This window comes from Festucalex cinctus, chromosome 21, assembly GCF_051991245.1.
Source record: "Festucalex cinctus isolate MCC-2025b chromosome 21, RoL_Fcin_1.0, whole genome shotgun sequence".
NCBI lineage: Eukaryota > Metazoa > Chordata > Actinopteri > Syngnathiformes > Syngnathidae > Festucalex > Festucalex cinctus.
The window spans coordinates 18,563,801-18,578,416 of record NC_135431.1 but is presented as its reverse complement, the minus strand read 5'-3'; the positions used below and the strand labels follow the sequence as shown (position 1 = coordinate 18,578,416).

The 14,616-nt window shown below is 38.3% G+C and overlaps 1 protein-coding gene across 2 annotated transcripts in view; it reads right to left on the bottom strand.

Moving 5' to 3' along the window:
- kcnk10a (potassium channel, subfamily K, member 10a) overlaps positions 1-13,833 on the bottom strand; it is a 37,762-nt gene extending 23,929 nt beyond the window's left edge. Inside the window, exons 1-3 of one of the 2 annotated variants that reach the window (XM_077510858.1) lie at positions 13,478-13,833; positions 13,138-13,365; positions 10,530-10,912 (exon numbers count right to left, since the gene is read on the bottom strand). In XM_077510858.1, the coding sequence (XP_077366984.1) occupies positions 10,530-10,912; positions 13,138-13,189 (435 nt within the window). In that variant the 5' untranslated portion in view covers positions 13,190-13,365; positions 13,478-13,833. Of the gene's footprint in view, positions 1-10,529; positions 10,913-13,137 lie in introns of both variants that reach the window. The other variant, XM_077510857.1, reaches the window with a different exon arrangement.
- Positions 13,834-14,616: the final 783 nt, after the last annotated feature.

Sequence of the window (14,616 nt, the reverse complement as noted above, 5' to 3'; positions counted from 1 at the left end):
AAGGGCCCTGGTTGACAAAAAAAAGGTGGAAACAAAACCTAATGAGCAAGACATGAAAAAGGCACAAGGAAAAAAGACATAATGTGGAAAAAAAACTAAATAATCTAAACAATAACAGATCATGACAGTCACACTTTTCTATATGCTGTTGAACCCCCCCCAAAAAAAACAAATCAAACAAAGATAAAATGTTACATCACAGTTTACACACTCTAGTTCTTGTTTGAAATTGCAGGCCCTGCAAGTAAACAAATGTGCCAGCCCACATCCCGCCCCTCTTACTGCAGAGCCAAGTACAACATTCATGACCATGACCACTAGGGGATTTACTAGGGTGAAGCCACCAATGTAAACATGATGGACTCTCAAAGCGATATTTAAGTAAGATCGCAATATTGTCAAAAAAAAAAAAAAAAAAAAAAAAAAAAAAGCTCATACTAAAAAAAAAAAGTACAATATTGTGCCTTTGTATATAACAGCAATGCATATAAACCACCTACATTCTCTAACAATATTGAGACACTTACTTGCTGATGCAAGCATACATTTATCGCTTCACAAGCAAATTAGGTTCCCCTTCATCTGACAATTAGCAGAGATTTTAACCATAGAAAGCCAAAACATCCCTAATAAAAATTAAATTGCACTAATAAACTAGCCACTAGAGGGTGCTAGAACTGCACAAATGGACATCAACCTGACTTTTTTTTTTAACAGATGCATTCCTTTTAAATATTGTGAACATGACGATGACGATATTGTGGCAGTTTTAATATCACGATATCACGATATTGCCCTTATTGTTACATCCCTATGAGCACCACTCAAGGATTCATCTCCATCATGGTGTCAGAACCATGAACAATGAAATGAAAGCAAAGCCCTCCGGGCAAAAAAAAAATCTCTGTGAAATGTAAACCTAACCTCTCAGTCACGATTCACGATCCTGAGATAGTATACTCTGAATGGTCGATACAATCAGTGAGGTTCGCTCTTTGAGAGGCTCTCATTAATCCATTCCCGGGATGGCACAGTGCATCGGGCACCATCTTGCGTGTGTGTGTGTGCGGTGGGGAGCACCGTCGTCTGTGTTGGGCCCTTTTTTGCGGGGACGTATTGCGGCATCATCGAGTGCGCACGTCATGCGTGAACGCTCCGCCACAGTTGACATCTCACTGAAACCTCCGTCAGCACCCTTGCCGTTAACAATTTATCATCGTCGCATGGGAAACATTGTTTGCCTCGGGCATCCACCAATCAAATAATTATTTAATCAATTACTCCAGTTCATGTTACAGATTATTTGTGTATCAATTGAATGAAATCATTTCCGATTGTCATGCTTTGGTTTTGTGGGTTTGGGATTTTGTTTTCGGTAACACTTTATAATAACTATCCGTTATAAGTAGTTCATAGATCATTAGTTGATTGTTAATTAATGAGTTGTTAATGACTTATTAAATGTTAACTGTTTGTTAAGGATTTATACTTATGACTATAAACAGTTAATATGTCATTATTAAACTGTTAGTTATTGAGTTATAAATGACTTGTTAACTGTATATTAATCATTTGTAACTATATATTATAAATTAGTAAGACTAAGTTAACAAACTATTAGTAAATTACTTACTAATGACTTGTTAAGTATCAGTTAATAGTTTATATCTGTTATTAGGACGTTATTCTAAAGTGGTAGCTATTCCTCATTTATTAACTGTTATTAAATGAGGAACAGTTGCAATTTTACGATAATATCCCAATAGTATAAATTAGCTACTTACTAGGGGTGTGAATTGCCTAGTACCTGACGATTCGATTCGTATCACGATTCACAGGTCACGATTCGATTCGATACCGATTAATCCCGATACGAATTTATAAGTCGATTGTTGCGATTTTTTTCATTCAAATTTAGAAAATACTAATCAGTAAGCTTGTAGAGTGTAAGATTTATATGAAAATGTATTATTTATTTATCTGAAATTTCAGTCTTATAGAGGTTGTAATCTGTTTCATGTTTGAACAGCATTAAAATAAAATATTAAGGCTTAATGTTCCGTTCATATAACATTCTTCCATGCTCAAGGTGTGAATCCTAAAAAAATAAATAAATAAAAATAAATAAATAAATAAATAAATAAATTTAAAAAAATCGATTCTGTCGATTATTGAATCGATTCGAGAATCGCGCGATGTAGTATCGCGATATATCGCCGAATCGATTTTTTTTTAACACCCCTACTTCTTACTAATATTTAACTTATATATTAGCTAATTCTTTACATAGTAGATGTTAACCATCTACTAATAACTATGAAACTTTGTCAAACAACAAACAGGTGGAACAAGTTGAAAGTACAGAATTTGAAGGTGAAATTTAAAATGTAAAATTACTATGCCTTACCATGCCTAAATATAAATTTTCCGTACCATTGAACTTTTTCCACTCATGTGCTCCTCTACAAAGTTTCACTGGTATAGTATTAGTAGATGGTTAACAAACTATTAACAACTGCTGTAAAGAAGTGAGTTAATCTACAACTTAAATATTAGTTATTACTCTATTTATGTTATTGGGACGTTATTCTAAAGTTGCAACTACTCCACATTTACTAACACGTAATAAATGAGGAATAGTGGCAACTTTATAATAACGTCCCAATAACCTATACAAACTATGAAGTAATACTTATCAAGTCATTAGTAAGTAATTTTGTAATAGCTTGTTAACGATGTATTACTAATTTATAAAATATAGTTATGAATAATTACTATACAGTTAACAAGTCATTTAGAGCTCAATAACTAACAGTTTAAAAATATTTTTTTTTACTATTTATAGACATCATTTTAAAACCTTAACAAACAGTTAACAAACATTTAATAAGTCATTAATAACTCATTCATTAACAGTTTACTAATGGTCTATTAACTAGTTATAACGGGTAGTTATTATAAAGTGTTACCTCGTTTTCTTTTGGCGTTTTTTGGGAGTGTTTGTCTGTGGTTGGTGGTTTTTGTCATGTGTTCCTCGTTTCTTCCCTTGTCTCATTTGTTTAACAGTGTCCACCTGTGTGGGTCTTTCCTTCCCTGTGTGTGACCAATCACTGCCCTCAGCCACTTCTGTTTCCCCCAGGTGTAAAGTTCTGTCGAGTCGAGTCGAGTCAAGTCAAGTCAAGTTTGCTCTCTTCAAGTCTAGTTTTGGTTTTCTTGCAGAGTTAATAAATCACCCAAGTTGCCAATTCACATCATCTGATCTGTCTCCTCAATTTGGGTCCACAATCTCCAACATACCGTGAAACCAATGAGCGAACTGTCTATTGGCTCTTCTGCATGTCGTCGCATGTCATGTTTTGGGCACACTTTCTAGAGCATTGAAGAATGTTATCCAAGTTTGCCATGGCAACGATTCAGACACTCCCTGGAAAGGGCAGTGTACAAACTTATGGTGTCAAACATATGGAAGTTTTTACATATGTTTATGATCATGTTTTCACAGTTTCAAGTCTCTAGTGCTCAATGTAAAGTTGAAGCAGGCAGACTGGCTTTGATATTTTAATATTTTGCAGTTCTGCCAATGAACTTCTCTCAAATGGTGCAGACTAAACGATCGAATCAGGCTGGCACCAGTTGGCTTGTCCCCCTTGAGATTTTATCGCAGAAGAAAGAATTACATTGACTTTACATAAACTAAAGGCCGTTGTCTTTATTTATTACACCATTCAATGTGCGCTTACTTTATGAAGTGAAATGAAGAATGTACCCACTGGACACAGCAATTGTTCAGACTACAGTAGTAAAACATGTCTCAAGCAATTTTCCTTTCTCCCAAAATAGTGGATACTGTAATCCTGTAATTACAAAGATAGTGGGTGGGTGCTAAGGTCTTAACATCAATCCATCCATCCATTTTCTTAACCGTTTATTCCTCACAAGCAAGCAAACCAAGGGACAATTCGGAGCGCCCAATTAACCTGCCATGCATGTCTTTGGAATGGGGTAGGAGACCGGAGTACCCGGAGAAGCCCCACGCAAGCACGGGGAGAAAATGCAAACTCCACTCAGGAGGCTTGGATTGGATCTTGCGTCCTCAGAATTGGGAGGCGGACGTGCTAACCACTCAGTCACTGTGCCGGCCTGGTCTTAACATGTTTGCATTAATATTCTAGGTTAATAAATCCCATATTTAACCAAGCGGTTCAGTGAGTATCATCTCTGTCTTTGGTACATAACAGAAAAATCAATACTTGTAATTGCCGTTTATTACTTTAAGTGGGTACATTTTGTTCTTTTTTTTGTGTAAAATTCAATTAAAACAAAAAACAATAATACGGTAAATAAAATGCCTCATCCTCTGCTGTTCGCCTGTTGAGATTCTTTCCATTTGATGGTTGTCTTGGTTGTCCTATAGCCTTACAGCTAAATAATAAAGAAATTAATAATTTGTTAAGCAAGTGTAATATTTTTAGCGTTTTTCCAGGCACAAACACAAAAAAAAAATTCTCTGACTGCTTTCACCAAAAACATACAGTGATGCCTTGAAATATGATTGTTTCATTTCGTGATTGTTCTTGTAAGTCAAATCACTCCATTCAAATCAACATTTCACATTGAAATGGATAGAAATGCCATTGATCAATTCCAGCCCCGCTAAACTACATCTAAAAACTGACATCAATATGTGCAATTCGTGTCTCAATATGTGCCTTATTATTGAATGGCAGTTCATCATGTAGTTTGCCTTTTATCCAAACTCATCCGAGGCTATTGTATTGTTATGATGTGAATTGTGCTTCACCTTCTTGGCCAGATCATCCTTGAAAAAGAGATCTCAGTCTTAAAGCCGTTTTACTTGCTGGTTAAATAAAGGTTGCAGTTGATTGACTATACGCCACTTCCTTGTGAACCTCACCAAGATATGTGGTGCAGACAATGGATTGGTAGTCAGCAATTGGCTCATGAGGTTACAATACATCAGTAGCTCATAAAAATGCTATAAAAGGCTTGCCTTTGAGGTAAGTCCCAGGACAATAAAATCTTCATTAATAATCATGGCCTTCATTAAATGGTCTCAAGGGAAATGATGTAATGCAGTGTAACATTAAATACTGCAGTGACTCAGACCTGTTTTCTAAGATCCTACAATTTTCAACAAAAAGAAACCTTTCCATGGGAATTACGGTACATACCATAAAATCCCATGTTTAATACACCCCAAAAATCACCCTTAAAATGCTGTTATTTTCTCGGTGCCCGTGTATAATATGATTTGTCAGCATCTTTTATTATACTGCCCAACATTTTTTTTCCCCCAAAGTGCCGAGGACATTTTAATGCTTTGAGTAATTACGGGCTGCGGAGTCCGACATCCATTTCTTTGAAATGACTCTAGTATTAGATAGATTGATATTTTTGGCAATTAATTGGTGATTCATTCGGGGATTTAAAAAAATGATTGGTGTTTATTCACTCATAAAAGTGAAACAAGCTTGTTGTTTACTGTTAATATTGCATAATTACATACATTTGTCAACTTTAGATTATCTTATTGATTTTTTTTATTTTGTAAAATAGTTGTTTGTAGGTGTGTCTTGACTGTAGTTGTCATTCATTTTGTTGTGATTATTGAGTATTGATTCTTTTCTTTACAGAATGAAATAAACAAACAAACAAATAAATAAATGCAATGAAATATCTCCCCATAGATTTTGATCGATAAAACAAAGTTATGTCAGTCGCGATTTTGCCCGTTTAAACAGCACATTTGAGTAAGCCTGGTTTGTTAAAAAGTGATCAGCCTATGTCAGGCTGTCAACATCAAAGGGTGCTGAGTCATTTTTGTCTATTCAACTGCTTTTGAAAAGTAATCCGTCAAGTAAATACACACTGCAATGCCGCAACAATTTCCTATGTGTTTACACAAATGGCTTAAGAATGGAATCTCAATAAAGAAATCTTGATAATCTGATGGCTCTTGCCGTCTTGCTTGCTGCAAGCTAGCAAGCAACGAGATGCTAATGCCGGGGATGCTAACGCTGGAATTGGCGCTGAATGCAGGCAATGGATGCCGTGTAATGCAATGTCAGTGTTTTTTAGCGTCCATAATTACCGATTGAACTTAACTTCACAAAGACATTGTGTTGACGTTGGTGGAAGTAACTTCAAATTAAAAGCGACCAAAGCAAGAATGTCAGCGTATTACTGCATTTGGAAAGATTTTATTTTGAAGTTGGTCTTACCACTGGCTGCGTTTTTCCGTTATGGATAGCATAAACAATTGTTGCTGCTTTTAGCTTGACTAGTTTTGCTGATGGTCTCTACACACAAACAATTTCTGGAAACTTAAACTTAATTACATAAATTTGTAACATTAGACATGAAATATCATGTTGGAATGTATGCCTTTTTCTATAACATCTAGATTCCGTTAAATGGTAAATTTTAGGGGGATCTTTATGATTCCATGTATAGTACGGCGGGACGATTTTGGATCATTCCATATGGAAAAAAATGTGTCTTATCCATGGGAATTTACGGTATTACAAACTCAAAACCTTACCTTTTATCAAACATACACACTTGCATTTCAAAGTGGGGAACTTTAGTGTGATATTTTTGGACTATTAATTAACTGTAGGAGCTGAGTTGGCAATGCAGTATCGACCTTGTTGTATGGGCACAAGTATTGGAATAGTGAATTTGATGTTGGATCTGTAGGAAATTATCTTCATTTATGCCGAAGACTCTCTAAAAGTTTTTGTTTATCCAAGAGGTAGGTTGTGGGATCAAGGTCAAATCTCTCTGTGGGCCTGTCAATAATGACTGGTTTTAGGCCTCCCTGAATAGTCTGGCAACCAGATCAGGGTGTACCCTGCCTCTCGCCCAAGCTCAACTGGCATAAGTGGACTGTATTTATAGTTCTATTATTTAAAATTTGCCACGGGCCAACAGGAAAAACACCTTAAATCTTGCTTAAATTGGATGTATGGATGGACGGATGGATGGATGGATGGTTTAGGTAGATAGATAGATAGATAGATAGAACCCTTAGCTCCCCCCTCAAACCTTAGTTTTGTATTCTTTTCTTTTCACATTGCTGGTTATTCGTATCCAGCCAGCCAGCCAGCCAGCCATATCACATTGCATGTGCTAAAATCTACTTCTCTTAACGTGAAATGTGTGGCAGTTCTGTACATTTGGCAGAAGCAAATGTTGCTTTGCCCAGTTAGGAGATAGCTTTCACACCTATTGTCATGAGCAATCAATTTACTATTGTTTTTGCACTTGCTTACTTTTAGTAAATCACATTCTAGATAGGCAACAAGCAAGACAGATAGACACTCGTAAAATGGTTTATGTATGTTGTGATTTATGTAACAGACCAGTTTAAATTGTGAGCCATGACTGTAACTAACCGAAGGAGACAGCAATGGTACACATCCCAAGTCTGAAAGGGACCTTATAAATATATGAAAAGCTGATTTGCAGCAATGTGCTTGGGGCTGTTGCAGTAACAGGAAGTTACACAGCTATTTTGTACTCTTTGTTGTCAGACTGATTTTCAGAGAAAGCAAAGCACCAGATTTGAATTTCTTTCTTCCAATCCCATACCAGCCATGAGGAATGGATTATAAAATGATAGGCCTTCATCTCATGTCACATTTTCACCGACAAAGAGTGAAAAAATATGTTATGTAAATAGTACCACAGGGCTGCCTGGAGACATATTGTCACCATATCACTGGCACATCCTCAAAAGGACAGAGCCATATAAGAAGTGCCTAGGTTGAATCAAGGAATCTCAGAGCGCATCGTCTCCTCATCTGCAATGACTGACACACGGTGACAGCTCTCTATATTGAACTTGACATTTTACTAAAGGATTTTTTTTTTTTTATTCACTTTTGAAATCTGCACCAACTTATAAAATCTCGAACAATAGTGGGAGCAAAAATGTTGGGCTTTGAACATTGTCATTAATGCTGTCAAGCGATAACATTTTAAAAACTAATTAATTGCACATTTTTCCGTAATTAATCTAATTTTTCTACTTATGTTTCTACTTTCTAAATCAAAGCTTGTAACAGATATTTACTTCAGTAAAATCTTGGAATTGATGTAAAATCATCAAGATGTTTAGAATCAAAGACTGTTCGAATAGCTTTCTTTGATCCTCGATTAGAATACTTGTCCGTTTAACTTCGCTGTTAAACAAAATGATTAAAATTGATTCAGCTTGACAGGTCACTTTTTTTTTTCTCATACAAACAATTCTCAGAACTTCTCGCTTCCAGATTTAGTTGTGTTCACAAGCAGCACACTTCAGAAGGGTTGATTTGCGAGGTCCCATGGAGGTAATTTAAGCTGGGTATTTTGCTCTAACATGGTAAATGGCACTTCATTTATCTAGCGCTTTTCCACTTAACAAGGCCCTCAAAGCGTTTTTACATTTTTGACTACTACATGATATGCCAAAGACATACAACTAATATGCTACTTGAATTTGGCTTTGTAAAGTGGACAAATTACTTGAAATTCCAACAAGTGTCACTATAGTCCGTGTTTATCCATCTTCACGTCACTGGCTAAGTTTTGCTGCAAGTTATAGGCCATAACAAGAAGTAAAAAAAACTGAGTTGACTGAGTTAAGTTTTTAACACTAGCCCCTTAGCGTTCTGAGCCTTATTAATTTATTTATTATTATTATTATTATTATTATTAGTATTATTAGTATTATTATTATTATTATGTATTTATTCATTTGTCAAGTAAGACTTTAAAAGAGAGTTATGCTTCTTTTTTTTTTTTCCCCCACCAATTCAGAAGCATTAAAATAGTTATAATGTATATCATCTTTGAGTAAACTTTGAGTATCACTTAAAGTGGAAGTCAACCTTAAACATTTCTTGACTATAATATGTTATATGTAACCTCACTAGTCTAAACATAACATTCTGATTAATATTCCATTTGTGGAATCAGAGTTGTGAAGCAAAATTCTGCCATTTTTATCCATCTCAGGGGATGGCCATTTTGCCACTTGCTGTCGACTGAAGATGACATCAATGTTGCTCAGATCTCAGCTTCAGAAAACAGGTGAGCTGTGATTGGTCATTGACTGAGCCCTGAGCAACACTGATATCATCTTCAGTTGACAACAAATGGCAAAATGGCCGCCTCATGAGATGGATAAAATTGGCTGGATTTTGCTGCTTTACTCATATTCCACTAACGCAATCGTAACCAGAATACCATATTTAGACCAGTAGGGGTGCATAGAACATCCATCCATCCATCCATCCATTTTCTTGACCGCTTATTCCTCACAAGGGTCGCGGGGGCTGCTGACGCCTATCTCAGCTGGCTCTGGGCAGTAGGCGGGGGACACCCTGGACTGGTTGCCAACCAATCGCAGGGCACACAGAGACGAACAACCATCCACACTCACACGCACACCTAGGGACAATTCGGAGCACCCAATTAACCTGCCATGCATGTCTTTGGAATGTGGGAGGAGACCGGAGTACCCGGAGAAGACCCACGCGGGCACGGGGAGAACATGCAAACTCCACCCAGGAAGGTCCGAGCCTGGACTCGAACCGGAGACCTCAGAACTGGGAAGCGGACGTGCTAACCACTCGACTACCGTGCCGCCCTGCATAGAACATATTATTGTAAAAATAATAATAATTGGGGTTGATTTCCTCTTTCACTCATTCACTCCCAGCCATTTTCACTGAAGCAACCCCCTTCACTCCCGGCTGTTTTATTGGCTTTTGCCTGATTTTGCAAGGCCCACAGAATAAAATAAAATAAAATAAAAATCATGGAACCAACCAAAAGAAAGATTAGTCTCTTCTTTCATCAGGAAAAAAAGAACATTTCTATCTATTTCCATTTTGCAGCAATTAGCACTAGAATATAGCTACATTTCATCATTATTCACAAATCTGTTTAAAACAGTGGGGAAAACAGCTTGTTCTCTTATAATATGCTGCCATCTACTGGCCTTTTTTTGTAATAACTACCATTGCTTAAAGCATTCTCACCAGTTCAGAGGCTGCATCAAAGCCTTCCTTATGCTCTAGCATAAAAACAAACAAACAAACAAAACGTATAATTACGTCTTTGGGAGCATGGTTATATTTACAATATACGTTTTTGGGAGCAAATTTCAACATCTCAAGGCCGGAGTGAGTGTCTTTATTTGGATTTTCAATCCATTGACGAATTGAATACTTTTAATTATCACTAAAGTATTACCCTTTTTGCTTCAGTAGTGTTAATGTTGCCTTCAGGTAGTAATACCCTTGATAAAAAAAAAAAAAAAAAAAACAGGCTTATTTTTTTTGTACTTACTAGAAGGTTAAGTGTGGTTTTATCGAATTACAGAATGACGGCACGATGTGTTGAAGAGAATGGGGTCAGATCGATAGGAAGCTTAGCTTTCAGTTGCTTTAATTCCCTCTTGGGACCCCACCCAGTGCTGAGGTAAAACAGGAATATCGATCAGCGTCTGGTCTTACTTTGATGAGAGCCTCCAGCTCTTCTGGGGACACACAGGGGTGTTTTTGCAGGAATGCTGCCTTCTCTGCTGTGATGGTGATCTTCTGGTTGTCTTCAAATGGTTGTTCTAGTGCTTGGAACACCAGTCCTCCTGCCACCAAGTAGGCCACCACCACCACGAAAACTGCCAGCACAGTCTTTAGTTTCATCATGGTGAAAGGGGCGGCACCATCAGCAACTGCCTCAATGTTGGCTACCATGCTCGTGGGCCGGGAGATGGAGAGTCGGGGCAAGGAGCAGCCCATTGGGTTCTGCATGGTAGCCACGCTGGCATGCACAAGGCTTGATTGAAGCATACCTGACTGCATCTTTTTGGGTGGGACCAAGTTAGTCTGAACTGGCACTGAAGGAACAAAAAAAAAGAAAAACAAACTCGGGTTAAACGTTCTAATGTGCAACAGATAAACTTCACATGATCCACATTGGCAGTTTTACATTTCATGTATATGAATGGATGGACAGATAACACGGTAACATGATAACACGGGGTCCCCTTCGCCCTGTGACCAAATAATAAGTTTACAGTTTAATTTGGTTAAGAGGTATAAGAGGACAGGGTTATTTAGTTAAGAGGATTAAAAAAAAACTAAATCAGAAGACTATGAAGGGCAAAACCTACTTTATTTATTTATTTTTCATAGCCAATTTGTTAATATGTCAGTTTATTGGGAAGTTGTGGCCAAGTGGTTAAGCTTGTTGTTTGCCACCAGGGGGGAGCCCAGTTCAAAACCCACATCCCCCGAACACAGCTATGATGTATTTGAACAAGATTATGATACCCCAAACTGCTCCCCAATTACATAGGTAGACCCCTGCTCCATCGTGTGCCACTAAAAGTGTGTGTTTGCTCTGTATACTACTGTGTTGGTTGAATTTTGTGTATGTGTTACTCAAATAATGATAATTTTCTCTTCTAAATTTATTTTCTAGTGTACCGGCAGAACATCAAAGATGGCAAGCAGTCAGACTGCAGATGACGACAGCTGATTCGCAAGCTCCTATAAACTTGACAGCTACACAACTAGTATAACAGCTATTTTCTATTTGTCTTTATTTTCCACGAGAGCTCCCACAAAACAATGCAATGCACCCTTTAACTATACTTAATACGAAAACATACAGCAACTCTTATTATTCAACGTATTTGTCTCCTGTAAATTCTCACTTAAAGAAAATTGCGTGATAATCAAAACGTTCAAGCAAGTGCTAGTACTCCACCTCCATAGGGGGCAGCATTTCACCTAAAAACAATTTGAAAAACAAACATTCTCAACATATCAGTCGTTTCACTGTCCGAACACTTACCTGTAGTCGCTTTGAATGTTAACGAAAGGAGAGGATCACTGGCAAAAGACGCTGCAATGAGTGTCCTTTTATATCAGTGTGCGTGTCCTGGGCTTATCCTGCCTTGGGTTTGTAGTGCGTTCCACTTACCAAAAACATCACAACATGGATAGGTGCAGCCTTCTGATGGTTGCATCTTTTTTTAAACTATAGTGACTCGCTACCACCTCTTGAGGATCAAGAGACAAAATATAAGGCTGGCTAACAATCTATCCCTTAAAAAAAAATGTCCTATGTTTTTTTGTTTTTTTTTAAGCTTCTTTTGGTTTTCTAATTGAGTGCAGTAATTTTGTCAGCATGTCGCTGAATATCATACCTATCAAGACCACACCTGCCTGTTGACTGTCAGAAATGCAGTGGAAGTGTTGATTGTAGCAGTGCATCTCAGACCACGATCTAAAACTGACAGCAGTGTAATTTGATATTTTGTATCTACTGTATGCATTTCCTATTGTGCTAATGATACAGTGAATAGCAGTGACACTGGATGATTACTTTAAGTTATGTATCAATTCAGTTGCAACGTGATGAGAATGGTGCCCAAGCTGCAATTTTCACGTTTTGCTAGTTAGAACAAACTGGTGAAAACTAACAAAAAAAAATATACCAAACAGTTTAAATGGATAAAAGCAATTATGCCTTTTTCAGAGATGTGCACAGCTATTATGATTATTCTCTGATAATATCAGAGCTTGCCACAACTGGATGACCATGGATCTGCTGTGATGGGACGTGACACACATGCAAGATTTGAGGAGGATCTGCCCATTGTGGATGAGGTAATGCTAAATACAGAACAACAGTGGAAATCCCTCCACTGCGCCACACAGCCATAGGTTTGCCAAGAGCAATTGTTTTCTCACAAATTCAATGGTCCTCCCTGTATTATCATATTTAGCCCATCTATCTATTAGTTTTAATAGACTGGAACTGATATGCTGCAGCTACTGACCACAAACTTCAGCATGCAGGCTGGACCTTCACTGCTGTATTTCTCTATTAATTTTTCATTAGCAAACCTTCTGGAGCCACAGTACAAAAATACTCAGGGCTGCACATGATGGAGGCTATCAGTCTCAACATTGCAGAAAGGCAGAGCTTACTGCAGCAATTTGATAATGGGCATTCAGTGGAAGGAAGTTAAGATAAACTTCACGCAAAAAGAATCAGTTTGCTGGAGTTTGATGCATACGGATAAACAAAATCATTAAATGACAGTCTAACCTGGTGACGGGCTGTTCCCTGGTTTTCTTGGATTTTCACTTGGAAATTTCATCTTGGTAGTCCAGGCTCCTGACGCTTCTATAGGTAAAATATATGTTTCTTTAATTTCCCGGCGTCCTTGCAATCTGTAGCGTTGTCTTTAACCGAGAGAGCATGGAGAAGGGCAGCGAATAAAAACACATCCTTTACGGCTGTGGTGGAGATGCGGCTCCTCTTCCTCTCCTTCACCTAAAGGCGCACACCCACAGCTGCATCAGCATCGGGGGAGTCAGTATAGTAGAAAAACAACGTGCATGGGCTGGAGGAGGAAACGGCGCTCCATCGAGGGACGTACGCTTACATTTTGGCGGAATTTACGTAGGTCGTGATGTACCGCTGGACGAACTGCACTGCATCCTGAGATCGCCGCATACAGATTGTACTGAGCAACACTGTCTAGCGTCGCAGCGGCGTGCCGAGAGGATGCGTAATACCACCAGATGCCAGATACTCGAAACAGACTTTGAGGGGAGGAGACGGTGCAGACAGTGCACATGGAGGAGAAGGATCGATGTAAGGGAGGAATACATGATGAAAAAACAAAGATTCGAAAAATTATTGCAGCAGAAAAGCATTCACACTTTAACAATTACGGCAAGGCAGTTTTATTTCTATAGCACTACATACACAAGGTAACTCAATGTGTTTTACGCGAGCAATGACACAACACCCACCAACATCAAAATACACATCAGTTAACAACACACGCACGCACGCACGCATATACATACATACACATGTATGTATGCGTGTATATATATATATATATATATATATATATATATATATATATATATATATATATATATATATATATATATATATATATATAAAGGGAGAGAGAGAGAGAGAGAGAGAGAGAGAGAGAGAGAGAGAGAGAGAGAGAGAGAGAGAGAGAGATATCTGCAATTAGCTGGCAACCAGTTCAGGGTGTATCCCGCCTACTGCCCAAAGCTGGCAGGGATAGGCTCCAGCACCACCGCGACCCTTGTGAGGAGTAGACGGGTTAAGACAGTTGCGTCCAAACTACGGCCCGGGGGCCATTTGCGACCCACTGTCCATTTATCAGTGGCCCGCAACATATGTGACACGCCGCCACCGGTGTGACGGCCCATGCTTTTATTTTCGTAGTCATGTTTCCTGTTTTATTTTGATATTCTGATTCCCTTCTCACCCCAGGTCACTTGCCCTTCCTGCCGCTCCCTAATTACCGGTTCCCTCCCATGATTATCACCACCTGTCACCAATCAACCCAGACAATAAAAGCCACCTGCATTCTCCCCTCGGTGCCGAAGTGTCACATCTCAGTGCATGGAAGCGTCCTCACAGTCCTCATACCACAGTCCTTGTTTGATGCCTTGCCTTGCCTTGCCTTGCCTTGCCTTGCCTTGCCTTGCCTTGCCTTGCCTTGCCTTGCTTTGTCTTGCGCCCTTAGTTTGC